At 47.1% G+C, this 20,240-nt stretch overlaps 1 protein-coding gene across 1 annotated transcript; it reads left to right on the top strand.

Moving 5' to 3' along the window:
- The first annotated feature begins 1,259 nt into the window (after positions 1-1,259).
- On the top strand, positions 1,260-20,017 carry espl1 (extra spindle pole bodies like 1, separase). The gene is made up of 32 exons (XM_053497858.1): positions 1,260-1,367; positions 2,738-2,825; positions 2,941-3,246; positions 3,742-4,437; positions 4,517-4,600; positions 5,341-5,452; positions 7,225-7,352; positions 7,451-7,644; positions 7,735-7,977; positions 8,235-8,379; positions 9,153-9,318; positions 9,756-9,895; positions 11,157-11,291; positions 11,385-11,495; positions 11,605-11,773; positions 11,852-11,980; positions 12,614-12,770; positions 12,926-13,035; positions 13,145-14,367; positions 14,450-14,810; positions 14,887-15,027; positions 15,154-15,367; positions 15,613-15,806; positions 15,895-16,022; positions 16,115-16,237; positions 16,513-16,656; positions 16,730-16,894; positions 16,998-17,102; positions 17,211-17,326; positions 17,849-17,932; positions 18,017-18,181; positions 19,549-20,017. The coding sequence occupies exons 2-32, from the start codon at positions 2,745-2,747 to the stop codon at positions 19,748-19,750; spliced, it is 6,471 nt and encodes a 2,156-aa protein (XP_053353833.1). The 5' UTR covers positions 1,260-1,367; positions 2,738-2,744; the 3' UTR covers positions 19,751-20,017.
- The last annotated feature ends 223 nt before the right edge of the window (positions 20,018-20,240 follow it).

Below are 20,240 nucleotides of genomic sequence, written 5' to 3'. Positions count from 1 at the left end.
CAGCATTTGTTTTCACAGTATTTTGCAGATTCTCTTATAAACAGCAACTTAAATGTTTTTATTTCCTTTTACATCTGAGCAGTTGACGGTTATGGGGCTTGCTTAAAGGGGTTTGAACCCGTGACTTTCTGATCAGTAGTCCAACACCTTACCCACTGAGCTACCCCTGCCCATAGCACACTCGGACTTTACAAAAAGTCCACTGAGACAAGACAAAACCCTGACAAGGAGTCTACAGCGGAGCCCGCCTGCCTCCTCGGCCTCTTCATCCTCTATCTCGGCCAGCCCGGCCCGTCTACCAACCTTGATCGCCCACTGCTACTGCCAAGGGTCTGGTGAGGGTGCAATACGACAGTGTTAACCACTAAGCCACTGTGCCGCCTTTTATGTTTATGTTTATATTAAAAAGGGATTTTATTATTATACTGTGACTCCAAAAAATTTATTTGCATTTGATATGAATTATTCACACAGTAAGGACAAGGCACAAAATATATGACTGTTTAGATCTTAAAATAATTTCTATTTCCTATAAAATAAATTCCATAATATATTGTTTTTTATTTAAATTTACAGTAATGAAACAACTGGTCAAAGCAGACAGATGGTTTACAAGCACACACACACACACACACACACAAACTTGTTAAGTTATGTAAAGCTTGTTAAATGATTTATATTTGAAACTAAATTTTAAAATGTTTGAAGTTTATTGTTGTATTTGTGTGTTTTGCCTACACAACATTAATTTCAAATGTTATTTGTCACACACAGTCATACACAGTACGATATGCAGTGAAATGTTTATACGACCGCCAGTGACCTTAAAAAGAGCATTAAAACTTATAATAAGAAATAAATTATTAATAAAATAAATACGATAGAAAATTAAATTTAACTAGGATAAAAAATAGAAATGAAAATAGAAATATACTGTACATAAAACATTTTTTTAGAAAATTTAAATTTGGTGTGAAATGATGGTGTGCAAATGTGCATAAAAAGTGATTTATTAAAGTGTCTTTGTGCCATGGTCCAGAATGTAAACATAAACATGTAAGTGTAAATAAATTTTATATAAAAATAAATATATTAATTATTATCACCCATTGATTTTTTTCAGCATGAGTATATCTGTGTGTGTGTGTGTGTGTGTAGTTGAGGTTAGGATTATAAACTCCATGCTTCAGAGGTCACGAGCGGCTAAAGCAGGTCATACAGGTTTACCCAGAATGCTCTGCTTCCTATTTCCCGACATGCCGCGCGCTATTTTGAATAAGTGCGCGAGGCTGCGCTGAGGTACCGGGCGCTAACGGTAGCGTTACATCAGGGAGCGTCGCGTGAACAGCGCGGAAATTGGGTTTTCGGTAAGTGAGCTGTTAGATAAACTAGTTAAAGACTGGTTAAAGACTAGTGATGAGTTAACCAGCGTTTGTTTAGTCACCAAGCTGCGCACGAGCTCAGTATGTGTTAGCTTAGCATCACAGGCGTAGCGCGAGACCGACCTACACTAACGGTTTAATAGCAACTCCTTAAAGACCGGAAACTTATTTAATTAAAATATGATTTAATGTGCAAAAGTCGGTTTGTTTTATTCATTAATAAGTAACAGTGTACGGCAGTGTCTTAGGATGGGTGTTTGTGATTGGTTTGCTCTCTTGTCAATCACTTTATAGACACGCCCATAACAGCTCGTCACACCTTTTTTATTTTGCTGAAAATAATATCATACAAAGCTAATAACACAATCCAAACATAGCCAAGGAAGAATGGATTAAAAAACAGGAAATAAAAATATATCCCTTATGACTCACATCGTCACACTCTCATTAAACATGATCGCTACCCCACTGTGTGCCTGGGGGTGGAGCTTTGTGTGCCTGGGGGTGGAGTCAGTGGGGACAGTCATTGATTAACTCTGACCTAATGCACTGAGATGTCCAGCTCGGAATGCTGGCATGTGATTGGATGCGCCAGCTGTCGATTACTTTGTAAACACTTAAACGTCCCAGTGTAAACACAGGGGGCGTGGCTTCATGATCAGGTGTCATTCACGTGTCGAGCACATGGACTGATTGGGACCTAAAAGCAGACCACTCTCACCTGGAACACCCTTGACCTGCCCTTGACTCCATGTCCCTCAGGAGAACCTGTGACATGTAATCATATGCTCTGACGTCACTTTTCTCCTGAGGTCAAAAGTCAGTCAAGAGGTTAATGCAGACTTTTGCTACATTCGATTTTAAACTGTACATCTTAATCTGGAACAAACAGCAGGGGTCATAGCAGCAAGTCTTAATTGATGGGGGGAAAATGCATGTTGGAATATATGATGTAGAATTCACAAATTTGAAATCATAATTGAGGGCCATGGTTAGCTTAGTGGTTAAGCATTGGATTACAACCACCACCAAGTTGCCACTGTTGGGCCCTTGAGCGCGGCCCTTAACCCTCAACTGCTCAGATGTGTAATGAGATAAAAATGTAAGTCGCTCTGGATAAGAGCGTCTGCCAAATGCCTAAATGTAATGTAAATTAAAAATTTTATTCTCTCTTTTTATCTTAAGTGATTTGTAAGTTTTGTGAATACTAAACTCATGATTTTTTGACAGAAATTACTGAAAATTACTACCCTTTATTTTTGTGTCCCAAAAATGTTTTCATGAACATAATCCAACTGTTTGTGTTGCGAGTGATTACTCTGCATCTGAGCTGTTTGTTTGTTTGTTTTGTACAGAAGAAGAATGAAATGTCTAAAAACAGATGAGTATGTCCAGCGGATCTCGTGTGTAAAGGACACGGCTGTTTTATACAATGAGCTAAAGGTGAGAAATGTGTAAATATAAAAAAAGTTTTTTTAAATAAGAATAAAGTGTGTGGTATTAAACCTGTAGCAGGGTGTGCTGATGTGTGTGGTTGTGAAAACTGCCACCCCTACAGAAACACGTGAAGGACGGCCTCGGACCGTTCGGCCGGACGGCGTGCGATCGGATCATTCGGGCCTGCAACCAGCGGCTGGGCGGAGGAGCTCTGGAGGCGGAGCTTCAGGAGCGACTGGTCGATCTGGTGGAGCTGGCCACGCAGGGGTACGAAACCGTCACAGAACCTGGAGCACAGGGTTCCTCACTTTATCTGGAGAAGATCATCTTCCACGTCCTGCAGAAGCTGGTCACACATGGAGCTCATGCCGCGGCGGGTCGACTCGGGGACTTCATGTACCTCAGACTGCAGGAGGCGTCCTCACAGGTACGGGACTCCAGGAGAGGAGAGGGTCTTGTATGATGCAAGTACAGACTTATACACAGCCAAGCTTACAGAGAGCTTGTCTACACCTCTCTTAATTGGATGATAATTCCAACAAACATTGTCTAGGTACTAGGAAGTCAACACAACTGGCTGTACACAATGTTGCAGTACAGTGAGTCCCCGACTTATGAACATTCTACCCGCACTGGTGCGCAGTCATGTTTCTAAAGAAAGAAAACATAATGTATGTGCAAGAAGTTGTTTAGGAGCACTAACTGCAAATAGTGCAGACTCTAGTGCGCCCCCTGTGGTCTATGTACACATTTACAAAATAATTTAGATCTGTGATTTAAACACCAAACCTTAGAGTGAAAAAAGAAAAGATAGCAATTGTTTATCTGTATATCTTTTAATGGTTCAATGTGGAATCTTAACTTTTTACCCTTTTTTGTCTAAATTGCATCTGATGTTAATTTATTTATTTTTTGATGACAGGTTGAAGACTTCAGCGTGCTGGTGCGGAACTGTTTCGCCGTCCTCTGGAATGGCTGGAGCGGCGCTCAGGTCTCCGGACTGTCGTCTAGACAGAGACTGGGCGGACAGTTGCGGGCTGTGTGTTTCCGTCTGCTAGAGGAGAACTCCTCCGGCTCGTCTAAAGTCCCCGTGTTTGTGGAGGAGGTGCTGAGCGAGTACGAGCGTGCACAGGGGACCCTGACCCGGGACGATGCGGCGTTTTTGCTCTCGGAGTTCCGGAAGCGTTTTCTGGAGCAGGCCCTGACTCCGCCCGCGCTGACTGTGGCGTGTGAGGCGGTAGTCAAGGCGTGTAAGCCGCTGTGTAAGAACGGCCTGTGGGAGGAAGCAGCGCAGCTGGTAGACCTAGCGCTGGTGTGCTTGCGGGAGCGCGGTGAGGGATTGTGCTCAGCAGCGGGACTGGCGCTGCAGGCGGTGCGACTGCATCGAGACCTCGGCGCCGGAGCGGAGTGCAGCAGGACGTTCACAGACTGCGCTCGCGTCCTCCGGGGCCTGCCTGCTGCTCTCGGTGCGGCAGAAGGCCACGCCCTGATGGAGGCGTGCCAGCTAGTTGTCTGGGCGACAGAGGCGGGGCAGACGACCGGCATGGGCGGAGCTACACTCATGGCCAGCTTTTCGTTCTGGGAGGAATATCAGGAGTTTGTGATAAGACAGCAGGAGGTGAGGGCGTCCCCCCCATGTGTCCTTTGCTTCTCCTTGAGGTGAGACCGCGTCTTCATGCCGTGTGTCTGTTTTTCAGAGCTCGCCGCAGCTGCAGTATTCTCTGTGCTTCAGTCTGTACCAGGGCTTCACCAGCACCTACGACAGTTTACACACCTCACAGGTAACGCGCACACACACGCGCGCACAAAAATGATTTAAGCCTGTTTGCTTGTGTAGCTATTCGTCTAGCGGTGGGGGGGGCCCCTACACCACACCCTGATGTACATCTGTTAGGACTGTCGCCTTCCCCCCGCAGGGTCCAGGCTCATTTCCTGTCTCTGTGTGTGGGGAGTTTGCATGTTCTCCCCGTGCTTGGTGGGTTTCCTCCGGGTACTCCAGTTTCCTCCCACAGTCCAAAGATATGCAGGTTGGGCTAATTGGCATTCCCAAATTGCCCGTAGTGTGTGTCTGAGTGTCTATGCCCTGCGATGGATTGGCACCCTGTCCAGGGTGTACCCTGCCTCGTGCCAAAGTCTCCTGGCATAGGCTCCGCCCCCGCAACCCTGAATACAGCCTAAAGCGGTATTGAAGATGAGTGAGTGAGAGTGAGCGTTAGATGTTACCATTATACCCAGGTTTAGTACCAGGAGTTCCTGCTTAATATCACTAAGTCGATTTTAATGAACTTAAAATCAAGTTACTTTTGTGCAGCGGTTTATGTATCAGTGCGCTGACTGATCTAATTTTTTTTATTTATACATTTTTACATATAAGAGGGTAGAATGTTGCAGTTCCTCTGTGATCCTGCAGGTTTCTGTTCCCACTTCCTGTGTGGGAGGAGCAAAATATTTGCAAAGTTTGTTCAGAATTTTAACATAACCTGAAAGACAAATTAATATTGGACTGTGTGTTTGTGTTTAGGACTCGGTTGTTGAGTTTCTGGACAGAATCCTGTTGTACTGCCAGGCAACTGCGGGACGCATGATGACGGAAATCCGCAAACTGTCCAATGATGGCTTCTTCCTGAAAGCAGGTAAAACACACCTGTACATTCCCATCAGGGGAGCGCTATCACTCTGCGCGGAGTTTCTCCTTGTAGAGAAAGATTACAGTTTCAGTCCCTCAGTATCTCTTGCCTGTAGTTCTGAACACACAGAACACAGCACATTTTAATCAGAGGTAGCGTTTCCTGATCACTTTAACACTGTTAAATCTCTTGTGAGTTTCGTCAATCCGCTGGATGAAAATAAAATGTATAAAATAAATTAATTAATTAATTAAAGTTCACTATTAAACATGAACCCACAAATCACTGGGAGAAGTGGTATGGGTTTATGGGCGGGGCGCTAAAGAACCAAAACATGACTTAAGCTGTGTTCCATTCCGAAGTGTACTTCACAGGGAGCTCCCTAGTCCCTGCTCCATATGTAGGGAATATCGGTGAGGAACTTCTCTCGACAAAACTCCACCGTTCGAACACCCTGCAGTGTCGCCAGAGCTGATGTCACTTCCTCCGCGCGTTACCATGGTAACATAAGCACCTCTAATACCCGTTACTGCACCTGCCCATGTTTTAATACCATGAGACAACAATGTAAAGAACCTGTTCTGCAAGATAAAACCAAAAAAACTTTTACAATTTCTAGCAGAAGTGCATCTAAACAACTTTGTGTAAAATCTTTTCGACTGGCCAAGGCCTTTTTTTTTTTTTTCATTTTATTATTATTATTATTATTATTATTATTATTATTATTATTATTTATTTTTTCACACTACCCTTTAAATCATTTATTATATCTATAACATAATATTCTTGGTTGGTATAAATTAGTTAAATGTCTAATATCTATCTGCCATGAAATACGCAGATAGATACGGCAATAAACCTTAATACAAACAAATACCCGTCGCTGCTGCTGTGGAAATTTTCACTATGGACATCAAATATTGAATGTTTACTGAATCAAAACCTAACACCATTACAAAACGTACTATTGAAATGTGTGTAACTTTAATAATTGATTATTAATCAATCTGTAAAAAAAATCTCTGTAGATCTTTAGTCAATATAATATAATACTAAGGATTTCTTTATTCAATTTAAATGTAAAACTTTGTCCTTTTAATATGATGTAATTCTCAATAATATTGATGATAAATATTTAAATCCGATTTGGCGCTCCCCCCACCACCACAGTGAACACACTGAGTAGTGCTCTCTCTGCGGGGTACTTCAGGACGATCGGAACCCGACCCTTTAGTGTTCGTCTTGGCGTGTGTTTGGGAGAGACTGATGGGGTCGGATGAGTTTAAAGAACTAAAAGCAGTAAATCAGATCTCTGAGAAACTTATCAAAGATCTGATCCTGCAGTGATGGTGTGAATTAGACCTGACAGGGACGAGTGAAGGTCAGGGTTTTGTTTTAAATCACAGAAGATTAGTTTATGTAAATTTATACCACATGCAGGATAATGCAGTGTAAACTCATCTCTGGTTTAAAACTCATCTCTCACTGGGAATTAGCCTGTTAAGTGGGGGTGGGGGGGGGTTCATTTTGAAGTGTCTTGTTATACAAACTATTCATTCAGACACTTGGTCATTAGAATACACACGTTTAATGTGACTGAGACAGAATGTTTAAAATATAACCATTGTTTAGGAGGTATCAGGTTCGAGTCTCACCACGACCCTGAGCGACGCCCTTAACCCACAGCAAAACAACAGATTACATAACAGAGCATCGTGTATACATGTGTACTATTAACATGATTAGTTCTGACTGTGTGTGTGTGTGTGTGTGTGTAGTGTCTGTGGTGAACAACGTGGTGTACGAGTTGTTTAACAGGAAGCTGTATGAGGAAGCGTATGGACTGGTGGAGATTATTTGCCAGGAGCTGAGTAGAGACTGTCCCTCCTCTTTTCCTGTGGACAGGGTTAGTCCCGCCCCCGTGACCTCTCTTTCTCACTCACACACACACACACACACAGACTCTCACACCGGTTTGCTCATTTCTTGGTTGTGTGCGTGCAGGTGAACCGCTGCTTCATGTTGGCGGTGCAGTGCAGTCGGCGAGCGTCTCGTCTGGACCGAGCTCTAGACTGGGTCGTGCGCTGGATTCGGGTTTTAGGTTCTCGGGTTCTGGATCATCTTACAGAACCGGTGTCGCTGTGGGTTAAGACCAAGTGCGACGCAGCGCGGGCCGGAGAGGACGACACGCGCCTCAGGTGAACCTGCCGCGCCCGTGGTTTACCGGAGATTATTTTCAGATTAAATTGTTCCTGTAGAACCCGTAACCGTCGCTGTCTCTCGGTCAGGACCCTGAGGGACGGTCTGGGAGCGGCCACGGTTGACGAGGAGGTGTGTCTGCGTCTCCTGGAGGAGGAGCTTCGGCTGTATAAGGAGCAGAGCGGCGACACGGCACAGGAGCGCTATAACACACTCTGTGATCTGCTTGAGATCTGCCACGAGGAAACCACACACACGCTCCGCCGCGCCTCGTACCTGTGTGACATGGCCCAGGTGGTGTGTTACCGGGACTTCAGTGAACAGACTGACTGGTGTGTACACACACACACACACGCGCGCACACACACACAGTTCAGTAATGTGGTATTTAAGAATTAGATGAGAGTAAAATGGTCTTCATTTGCATACTGTAACCTGATAGGCTCGTACATCTTATGATGTAATAATACTTATTGTTTGCCTTTTCAGCACTCGGATTGTGTCTCATTTCAGATGTGTAATAGTTAATGTGTTGTGGTTGTAATTCCGGTTGTACTCTGCTCGAGTGTGTGTAATTTTCTCCTTTCAGCTCTGCAGTGGATTTTGTTCATGAGGCTCTGCGCTTGTTGGAGGAGGAGCCTGAGACGGAGGAGAGCTCTGATAGGCTGAGGGATGAGAAGGCGCACGCCTCCCTCTGGCTCTACATCTGCACGCTTGAGGCCAATCTACAGGAGGTCAGGGGCGGGACTATTCACTTTTTATAGGGGAAATCAACTTCTGCTGTAGGAAATCTAAATTAGAAGGCGCTGTCAATCCAGAAGACTCCGCCCCCTTTACCTGGTGTTTGCTGGTGTGAATTTGCACACACTAACCTGATAGGCTTGTGCTCTTAACCCCCGCCAAACACTCCAATGTTGTCCTGGCTACGGTCGTCTCACTCTAACGCGTCTATACCGCGTTATTCTGTGTACAGGGTCACAGGGGGCGGGCCTAGCTCAGGAGACTTGGGGCATGAGGTGGGGTACACCCTGGGCAGGGTGCCAATCCATCACAGAGAACACGAACACACGCACACATTTACACACTACAGGCAATTTGGAAACACCAATTACACACACGCACGCGCGCACACACACACACATGTATATCTAAGGCGGGAATCAAACCCAGGTTCAAAGGATCCCCCCTGTTTTTTTTAACAGTGAACAGGGATGATGCAAATCAGTTAACAGAAATCAAAAAATTGTATAGATGTATAGTTTGATAAGTTTATCTCTAAGGATTAAGGGAACGCTCTCTGGGACATGAGGAGTCGGGACTGGGTTCACCTGATGTGACAGAATCACGATACTCCGGTGTTGATTCGGTTTGTATCGTGATTCTGTCATATCGGAATTACACTATCTGTAACAGTACCGTCCCAGTTCATTCAGATTCTGTTAGAATTCTAAAGAAACTAAAGTTAGTGTGTGTGTGTGTGTGTGTGTGTGCGCGCGCTTGGCATCAGGCGGTGGACACGGAACGGCGTCTGCGTGCGGTGCAGGAGGGCAGTAAGACCGCGGCTGATCTGGAGCCAGTTCCCACTAACGACCTGGAGTACGAGGACAAGCAGAAGGTCCAGGAGAGTCAACTGGTGTATGACGGACTGCGCTTTAATCTGTCTGAGCACAATAGTGAGAAACACACACAAACACACACACACCCTTATACACTCTCACTGTGTCTGAAACAGAAGTGTATTCTCACACACTGATCTTAAGTCATTTAAAACAGATATTTTCATTGAAAAGGAGTGTGTGTATGTATATATAATATGTATGTAATAAATACATAAATTCATGCACTGTCATTATTTAGCAATCAAACAACATGTAGTGAGACGTGTTTAAAAGTTTGTGCACTTAGTTCAAATTGAATGATAAATGGTCCTGAGAGCTGCTTCTGGTTTAATCGAATGTATTTCGTATCTGCCTGAAGAAAGGAAAAAAAATAAGTTGTTATATGTCACAAAAATTGGGTGTTAGAATTGTTGGGGACCTAAATGTCATGTACAATTAGAGCTGCACGATTTGACAATCACATTGCAATTATTTTGACCCCCCCTGTCTAGAGCACATGGAGCCCTTAGATAAGTGTTTATTGCTCTGGGAGACTCTGCTGAAGGACGCCTCTGTACCTGCAGTCAGGGACCCCAAACACACCGCCTCCTCCATCCTGATTATGGCTGCATTGTACACCCTCATGGGCAAGGTACACACACACACACACACACACACACATGCTCAAGGTAGATCTATGCACAGGAGCAGGATGTGTAGCTCCAACCATCATAAAGCAGAATCCAGCTGGAGCTGGTCCTTCTCTAGATGCCTCAGGATCCTCACAGGGTTGGCCTTTGTCTACTGAAGCTGGTACAATCTCCAGATGCCTTGAGATGGGTAGAAAAGTACAGAACAGATGGAGAGAATTAGCGTAGTTGCCATTCAGAATAGATGTACTGAAGTATGAGGTTATGGGATGAGTTACGCGTATGCCAGATTAAAGAGATGCGTCTTGAGTCTACTTTTAAACTGGGAAACTGTGTCTGAGCCCCGAACACTGTCTGGAAGGCTATTCCAAAGTTTTGGAGCTCAATATGAAAAAACAATTAGGTTTTGTTAGGCGAGCCACTGTATTAAATAAGAACCTGGGATTGTTTTGGTTTCTTGCTATCAGTTGGCTAAGATGCTCGGTCCTAGCGGTTTTTAGAGCCTGTCTGTAGCTGCACATACTGTCTTTATATGCAATTCGAAAAACTTCTAATTTAGTTTTCCTCGAGGTTACGGGTTGCTCTCTTTAGGGCGCGAGTATGACTATTGTACCAAGGAGCAAGTGTTTTATCTCTGACTTTTTTTAATCTGATGGGAGCAGCAGTGTCTAATGTACTGGTAAAAATAGTACCCATGCTGCTGGTCACTTCATCTAGATCGTCTGCATTTAGGGGTCTAATAAGTAATTGGGACAGATCCGGCAGATTACTTGTGAATTTGTCTTTAGTAGTCGGATTCATATTTCTAACAAATCGATAACGTGGGGAGACGCAGCTAATCTGTTCTACATGTAGAGTATATATCAGGAGGTGATGATCTGTGATATCATGACTTTGAGGTAAGATCTCTATATTAGAGACATCTATACCATGAGATATAATTAAATCTAGTGTATGATTACAGCGGTGAGTTGATCTATTTATAGTTTGTTTAACCCCAAAGGAATTTGATAAGTCCATAAATGCGAGGGCTAAAGTGTCGTTAGCATCATCTACATGTTAAAGTCAGCTCCTCAGTGTTTAGTAGGCTTTAAATACTCAACCCGGTGAGATACAGCTACATCACACTACTGTTAACGAGCATAACTGGATTAAAATAATGACATTGAAAATCTAATCAGGTCAATGGTCTACCTAATGCTTTACAACACACACACACACACGTGCGTGCGCGGCTCATTCGTTGATCTGGTCCTCCCGTAGACGCTGCAGGCTCTGCAGTCCTATCAGCTGGCAGCGTCTCTTCTTCAGCTCCTCGGTGACGTCCAGAACAGCGCCAGCGCTTCACTCCACGCCGCTAAACTCCTGCTAGACCTGGGCTCTCCACACCTCGCACAGGTGAGTGTGTGTGTGGGGTGGGCGTAGGTGTGTGTGTTGGGGGCTCTCGTCGCCGTGTGTTTATTACAGTGTTGGTGCTGTTTGTGTTCTCAGGTCCAGTTGGATCAGGTTCAGAGGTGTTTAAATACCAACTGTGAGGGAGCGAGTGTCCTGTCTGTCACTAACACACTGCTCAGGGCACAGCTCCACTACACACTCGGAGAGGTGGAGTACACACACACACACACACACACACACACACACACATTGGTCTGTGGATGTGAGTACACATGTATTGTACATAAGTAGTAAAGTGTGTGTGTGTGTGTGTCAGGTGGAGACGGGTGTACACGGTGTGTGTGAGGTGTTGAAGGAGACGGCGCTGCATCACTCTAAAGGCTGGTACATGCTGAAGGCTCGAGCTCTGCAGACCGCCAGCGCCTTCCTCAGCCTCGACACGGAGACGCTGCACACACACCTGCGCCAGACCATCATCCAGCACGGTACACACACACACACACACACACACACACTATAAACGGCACAAGCCTGTTCCACCTCTAAACTCCGTGTGTGTGCAGGTGTAAAGACTCCGGACACGGCCCAGTATGAAGCCCTGAAGCTGTTGTGCAGTCTCGTCATGATGCTGCTGGGACACGGGTTTTACGGAGCTCCCAGTCTCAACACTGACACGCGATTCGTAGACCAAGGTACGTACACACACACACACACACACTGATGGCCAGATGACAGGATTGGATCGATGAGTCAGATGTCAGTTCAGAATCAGTTGTACATGTTAAACAGTCTACAGCTGACACATTCATGCTCCTCGTCTCCTGATGCTGCCACCTGCTGGACTGGAGTCTGATGATCATGTCTCTGGTTTTAGTGACTAATTCACATCCGATCAAAATCACTGCAACACACGCACGCACACAAACGAGCTAATCAGATAATATGATCTGAGAGCGAGCCTCACTAACTGGTTTTAGATATTTATTTACTATGATTTTAATTTATTTTTTTCCCACTTCCCTTTAAATCTCCTACATTATATCTATAACATTATATTGGTTGGTATAAATTAGTTACATGGTAAATATGTATCTGCCATGAAATAGCCTGTGAAGCTGATACGGCAATAAACTCTAGTACAAACTAACTGGTTTTTGTCTTTCTCTCACTCACACACACACACACACACACACACACACACACACACACCAGTGCTGTTAAATACTCTGAAATGAGATGAAGTTATTACTGATGATGCATGTTGAAGTTTTTGTCGGAGTGTAGAACGAGCATATGAGAGTGTGTGTACGTGTGTGTGTGTGTAGGGGACAGTGTGGTGTTTAAGTGGCTGCTGCTCAGTGAGGTGTTGCTCTGCTCCGAGAGGATGGTGCGTCTGAGGAGCGCGAGTGGAGCGGCTCATGAAGCCAAAGCTCAGTGTCTCGAGGCTCTCAAACTTGCCACCAAACTGCACACACTCAGCCAGTAAGTCCTGCTTTACACACTCTCACACACACCAAACTTCAATCACTATAAATAACCAACACCTATAATGAGCAGGACTCGACCCTCAGCCTCCACGCCAGGCTGCAGTGGTGTGTTCCACCTGCATGAGACAAATCTGTTTGTGTGTGTTGTAGCTGTGCTGAGCTGCTGGTGTTGAAAGCCGAGCTGGAGTTGATGAAAGGTGGAGGTGAAGCCGGTGTTCTGGATCTGGAGCAGGTCCGACACTTACTGGATCTCTGCACAGGTGATCAGATCTTTTGGACAGCCTGCGTTCTGATTGGTCCATTTGATTTCTCTTTCATCAGCAGTGCAGCTGTTTGTGATCAGATGTGTCTCTCCTGTTATGGTTTTAGATTTTGGTGAGCAGCAGCAGAAGTCGGAGGTGAAGTTAAAACCCCGTAAAGGCCGCCCGGCTGTTAGAGGCCCCGCCCCCGAGCTCCAGGAGGAGCAGGAGGAGGAAGAGGACATGCGTGGGCTCCTGAGCTCCCGCTCTCTGGGCCGGGAGGCGTTAGAGGAGCTGAGCGGGTTGGGGCAGGACGCCTCGCCCCCTCTGAAGCCCAAACGGCAGCGTCTGCTGTCCTGCCTGAGCCACGCCGAGAGCTGCTCCTGCCCCTGCTGCACCGAACCCGCCCTGGCTCGGGTCGCCGTGCTCTGGGCCCTGGCGCAGGCCGACGCCCAGAGCGAGGTGCAGAATTCTCGACGTCTGCGCCACGTCGCTAGGCTTCGGTGTCGTCACATCGGCGCAAAGCTCCACACCCGTCTGGCAGCGCTGATGTGCGTTAAACCGCCGGAAAAGCCGCGCATGCTGCAGACGGAGGTGGTGAGGGCGCACCTGAGCGCGGTGCTGACACACCTGTGCCGCGGCCTGGCCGAGACGGGTAAAGCCAGCGCTCTGTGGGAGGAGATGGAGGCGGGCCTGAAGGCCGCGGAGCCCCGGGGGGCGCTGTTCCCCGAGCTGGGGCATCTGAAAGCGGCGCTGCTGGGGGCCAAGGGCGTGGCCTTGTGTCTGGCTCTGGCTGGAAAGAAGCAGTGCAGCCCTGACGAGCTGTTCTCCTTGGCGTGGGGCTGGACTCCTCCCGCTCCCCCCAAACCCAAAGCGCAGGTCAAACCCCGAGGAAAGAGCTCCAGCGGTGACGGACCCCTCCCAGCACCTTCAGCTAAGAACCTCACGGAGAACAAGCAGGAGGTGTGTGTAGACACGGGGAGTAAAAAAGTCACTATTGCTTCCTCAAAGAAAACCAAGAGCTCCGTAACAAAAATCAGCATCATGAACCCGGGCGCGGTCTTCAAAACCCCCAGAGCGTCCCGAACGCCCAGACCCAGGGCCGTCTCCACCATGACACCCGCCGGCACCGACCTGAGCGCCTTCGACTTCACCACAGAGGTGCCCGATATTACAGTGAGCTCTACTCCTCTTCCTGCAGCCAAGGCCACGCCCAGTAGCCGCTGCGGGGTCACGAGATCAAAGGACGCGTCAAAGGGTTCCTTTCAGGTTTTTGAAGATGCGTCGCCTCTCCAAGACAAACCTGTACCGGTTCCAGCAGCTCCGAAACGGACCAAACGCTCACGCTTTAAGGTCTGAAAAGAGATCCTCATACTCGCACACGCGTACACGTCTCATTTTATATTTACCCATAATCCCTTGCTGTCCCTCCCAGGTGGAGTTCAGCGATGAGAGCGACGCCGAGCCGGCTGAGGTGCCGAAGACGAAATCGCACGACAAGCGCGCCGTATCTTCGGCTCCCAAACCCGCCTCTAAAGTCTCTCTGAGCCGGGCCTCCGAACGGGACGGGCCCAGACACACCAGAACCGGCAAGAAAAGCACCGCCCTCTGCAACAGTGGCGCCTCCTCCGAGGAAGAAACGCGGCCGCGGCGGGGGCGAGGGAGGAAAGGTCCGAGCGGCGGCGATGTGGATAAACCTGAGAGGATGAGGATGATCCGCGAGGATGAAGACGAAGGAGGTCTGGACATCAGTCTGGAGGACCTTCATGAGTCTGACTCAGAGCTGCTGGACACAGGTGTGTGTAATGATGGGTTACAGCTGTACTAGGTGTGTGTAACGATGGGTTACAGCTGTACTGTGTGTGTGTGTAGGGGGCGTGGCTGAAGGCCCTGACGCTGACTGTGAGGTTCTCAGGAGAGATCTGGGAGCAGACCTGACCCGAGACTGTGTGAAGGAGCTCAGGAGCTCTGGGCAGACTGGACTAACACTACCTCACACACACGCCACACCAGGTGAGTGACATCACTGACCTCAACACGGCTCAATTAACACAGTGAGCTCTTAATTCAAGAAAAGAACAGTAATCAGAATGATTGAGGTGTGTGTGTGTGTGTGTGTGTGTGCGTGCGTGCGCGCAGATGAGCTCTCTGTAGATGGGATCCGTTCTCTCTTGACATCCTCTTGGCTCCTCCTCCACCACTTCCCAAGCCCCTCCCTCTACCCACACATGTGCTTGCTGCTCGCCCAGTCACTCGGCACGTCCGATCCCATCACCACGGCGATGCTGCACGCTCAGTCGCTGGGCGTGGCCTCTCGTCACCACATGACTCGTCACCTGGCCAATCGGATCAGGTGTGTCGAGCGGCCCGTGTTTGTTTCAAGTTCATGGCTTTCTTTTTATTTCTCTTATATTTGTGGATTTTCCACCTTTAACTACCTCATTTCACTAAAGTTAAATTCAGTTTTATTTCCATAGTGTTTTTAACAATAAATATTGTCGCAAAGCAGCTTTTACACAATCAAAAGAAATTCTGAAAGTTTGTATAAAGTGTGTGTGTGTGAATCAGAATGATGAAGTTCTTCCTCCTCGCCGTTAGGAAGCTGAAGAAGTCGAGCGGTGACGTATCGGAGAGTCTGAGCGGACTGAGTCTGGAGGAATCACCCAGTCAGACGCAGACGAACTCCCTGTCTGCCCTCGAGAGCGTCTACTCCTTCACCTGCACGCAGCCGGAGCAGTTCCCCCACACACACTGCACAGAGTTCACACAGCAGCTCCAGCACCTGCCCTCAGGTAACCCCACCTACAAGCTGAGACCTAACCGCCGCTTTTATTGGCTGTGATTTAACTGGAGTGTGTGTGTGTGTGTGGTCTCGTGCAGGTGTAACCGTGTGCCTGCTCTCCCTCGTGGGGACACGTCCCGGTGAGATTGGCAGCACCGTTCTTATCACGCGGTTGGAACGTGACTCCGCCCCCATCACCATGAGGATCCCGACTGCGCAGACACGCGTATGAGCAACGTGTAGCTTTCTGTAGTGTACTGTACCTCGATGTGTGTGCTCTAGTGTGTTTATGCATCGTGTGTGTGTGTGTGTGTGTAGCGCCCGATGGCCGTGCTGCTGGAGGAGATGGAGGCGGTGCTGCAGAGCCAGAAGAAGGTGAGCGCGGTGACGGACAAGGCGGACTGGTGGGAGGGCAGGAAGGCTCTCGACGCTCGTGTGCAGGTGAAACATTCAGCCCACTTACACTCACTCGTTAATATTCTCTCATTAATCTCACACAAATCAACATTTCATAATTACTTTAAACATCTTTATAAGTAATGTGAGCCATGTAGACACTCTAAAGTGCACTTAAGGTTGGACACAGGTGTTGGACCCTATGTAGTGCACTAGGTTGGAGTAGGGGAGAGTGTTTGAGACAGTCATAGCCTGCAGTAAAAGCCATGTTTGGAGTTTTATCCATCAGTCACCTGTTCATCATTTCTATACATTTTCAGAAACTTCTCGAGGAGATAGAGGAGGCGTTGGGTGTGTGGCGAGCCTTGCTCCTCCCCATGACCTCCGACCCTGAGCTGTCGGCTCAAATGAAAGCCCTTGAGTGTTCAGTGAGAGGATCGAGGCTCACGGCGGACGTGCTGAAGGTCAGAGAGACGAGCGCGTACCTGATGGCGACCCTGACGGACCTTGATGTTAAACGCTCTCTTGTTCCTGCAGGTGGTCCTTTCTGCAGCGCCGCTCCTGTCTCCGTCTGACCTGCAGTCTCTGTCTGAGGGGGCGTGTCTGCAAGATGGAGACTTCCTGAAGCTGCTCCGGAAGAGTGTGTGTGAGCTGAGGGGGAGAGAGGAACCTCAGGGACACACACTCCTCATCCTGGACAAGGTGGATCTCTGGGAGATGCAGATCTCGGATTATAATACAGGGACGAGGGGTTTAATGTGGGCTCTGCTAATTAAAGTGTGTGTGTGTGTGTGTGTGTGTGCAGTATCTTCAGAAGCTGCCATGGGAGAACATCTCGTGCTTAAAGCCTCGTTCTGTCACTCGTATGCCGTCACTTCACACCATACTGGGGCACAGTCACCTCCAAGCGGTACACACACACACACACACACACACACACACACACTCTGCTCCACTCTACACTGATGTGTTTATAGATACGGTCATGTGACCCGAATGCTCTACCCCTCCCCCTCAGGTGGACCCAGACTGCGTGCTGTCGCGTGGTGTTGATCCTCAGCAGGTGTATTTTGTTCTAAACCCTGACGGAAACCTTCCGGAGACGGAGAAGCGCTTCAGAGACTGGTTTACCGGGTGAGTGATGTTCCAGCTGAAGATCCTGCGTTCTGGTTTCAGCCCTGTTTCTGTTTCACTCCTTTTCTAAACGCGCGGTTTCGGTGTCTAGTTTTAAACGAGCGGGGTGGTGACGGAGAACAGGACGTGTGCTCCGTCACCCCAGTGTAGACGCTCCTGAAGCCGTGTGTGAGCTAGCTCGTGGCCCTCCGTCGTTGTTGGTGTGGTCAGGTGTGTAGGACGAGTGTAAATGTGGTGACCTACAGGAGTCTTCATCCTCACTGAGCCGCGTCCCACACCTCACCTCACCTCACGCCACGTGTTACCTGAGCACGGCCCTGCTGCTGTGACCTTACACGGGCGTGGCCCGGGTTTCTGTAAACGAGCTAAAGCACTGAGCCGTTCGTGAGTGTGAAGGACCTCTGCAGGACGTTCATCACTACAGAAACGCATCTACATCATCAGTCACCTTTAATATTATAACTTTATGGGACTGCATTTATACTGATGTCGTGTGTGTGTGTGTGTGTGTGATGTTCACAGTGAGCGGGCGTGGCAGGGTGTGTGTGGAGCTCCTCCTGATCCTGATCAGCTCCAGGAGGCTGTCTCCACTAAAGACCTGTACATGTGAGTAGGGCGCTGATCTATAAACCACAGTGTGTGTGTCAGTCATATTAACACTGAACCGATCCGTGTCGTGTGCTGGTGCAGTTATATAGGACACGGAGCCGGAGCGCGCTTCCTGGACACGCAGCGTCTCCTCCGCGGGAACGTCCGCGCGGTGTCCCTGCTGCTCGGGTGCAGTAGTGCTGCGCTTAGTGTCCAGGGGAACATGGAGGGGAACGGAATCGTCCTCAGCTACCTCAACGCCGGCTGGTAATTATCTCTCTCTCTTTCTCTCACACACACATGTTATTTAACTCAGTCTATTTTATTTATTTATTTATTTTTTTACAATTTTACATACAATTCGTCTCCCTAGTGGACAAACTGTAAATTCTGTTAAATCACTTCTTAAGACCTCAGTATTAACCAAACGTCTCAGAATCAATCGAAGGAATTCGGCTTAAAGATCATTTACGACTGAAAATATTCTTATCTCGGTGTAGGACACAACAGTTTATGAAGCTTCCTACTCTTACTCTCAGTGAGGAGTGGGACTGCGCTGAGGAAACTGTGTGACATCACTGTTTATGACACTGAGAGCCGTAAAGTAGGTTACATGTTATAGTGGGTGTTGTAGTTTTACAGGTTTTTGTAGTTTTAAACAGTGGAAAAGTGAAATGCTGTAATCGGCGGCAATTGTGTGAAAGCTTCATGCACACAGATGAGACGTATATACTTTGTGTGTGTGTACTGTATGTATTATGGGAAAACACTTTTTTTTTTTTTTTTACACAAAGTTTAATTCATTATTTCCGACACGGTCACTGTTTCAAAGTTGCATCTTTAGTGTTAATAAAAACCCGTCCAGTGTGAGTGTCTCCTGTGGAGACAGTGTACATGTTCATTAATGAGCTCCGTCACTAAAATGTCTCTCCTCTGCACATGTCTCTGCCCAAATATCATGTCCTCACTACTCCTAAAAAGTTAAGACACCTCCAGAGCTCTTCTACGTTTTGGTGGAGATTAAAGTGATTTCCCTATTTTAATAATCTTGATAAGTTGTTGTTACTTATAAAAGTAGGACCAAAACTGCATCACTTACACTGAGACGCTTTTAGTAAAAACAGGACCTAAAGTGCAATCGTTTGAATCAGGAAACATGAACACACACACGCGCACCTTGATTGTTTCCTCGTTCACTCCTGTGTGCACAAAAGTCCACCCGAGTAATGTTTAAATTTAGGGTTCACAAAGACTGTGGTGTCACTCCTGCATAACCAATCAGAATGCTTTATTCATTTATGTCTTTATTGTTTTACTTTATTGGAGTTGGATGGTAAAGTTGTTTACTCCATGGCCTTAGCTCGTGCTTTTGCACCGTTAGGAATCCGAGTACTGTACACTGTAGAAAGTGTTTGCGTGTGAGAAAGTGATGGTGCCTCCAGTGGCCTCTTCCTTCTCAACAGTGTTTCATTGCAGTTGTGACTTGTATCACTGACCACAGCGTTAACACACCGCTGCTTTAACCCTTCTTGTGTGTGTGTGTGTGTGTGTGTGTGTGTGTGTGTGTGTGTGTGTGTGTGTGTGTGTGTGTGTGTGTGTGTGTGTGTGTGTGTGTGTGTGTGTGTGTGTTGCAGTCCATTAGTGTTGGGGAACCTGTGGGACGTGACGGATCGTGATATCGACCGCTTCACCTCAGCCCTCTTACAGTCCTGGCTCTCCTCTGGGTCTGGCTCCTCCCTGCTCCAGCACCTGATCCAATCCCGTGACTCCACACACCTCAAGCACATGATAGGCGCTGCACCGGTGGCGTACGGCCTCCCTGTACACCTGCGCTAACACACACACACATGCGCGCACACACTAGCCCCAGTCCTGTTATTACAGTGGTATTTCAGCAACATTGCTGTCACATGACCACCGACCTGAAGTCGTGTATGTTGGTTTTACAGCTTAGATTTTCATGATTTAAAGATTTTCAACACTTTGAGATTTTAATCTGTGTATTTTGAATACTTGTACATTTGTTTTATAAAATCTTGTTCTGTTTGCTGTTTTAAATTGCTGTGACAGATTTGTAACTTATATTAAATTTATAAAACTTTTTTGTGAATGGTCATTTTTAGATTGTAAATGTACTTTAGTTTAATACTCAGTAATAAAGGACTAGGAGTTTAAGCTTGAAAGTGTTTAGCTCTGTACAAGCAGCTCATTCTTTAATTAAAACTATTGTTGCCTGCTCGTATCCGTGTGGTGTGGAGGAGCCACCAGAGGGTGCTGTGCTTTATATCATACCAATAGTTAGTTATTTGTCCTCATTCTAAAACTA

This window comes from Clarias gariepinus, chromosome 6 (assembly GCF_024256425.1).
Source record: "Clarias gariepinus isolate MV-2021 ecotype Netherlands chromosome 6, CGAR_prim_01v2, whole genome shotgun sequence".
NCBI classification, from domain to species: domain Eukaryota; kingdom Metazoa; phylum Chordata; class Actinopteri; order Siluriformes; family Clariidae; genus Clarias; species Clarias gariepinus.
The sequence above is the reverse complement of the archived record's forward strand: the minus strand, read 5'-3'. Positions and strand labels throughout refer to the sequence as shown.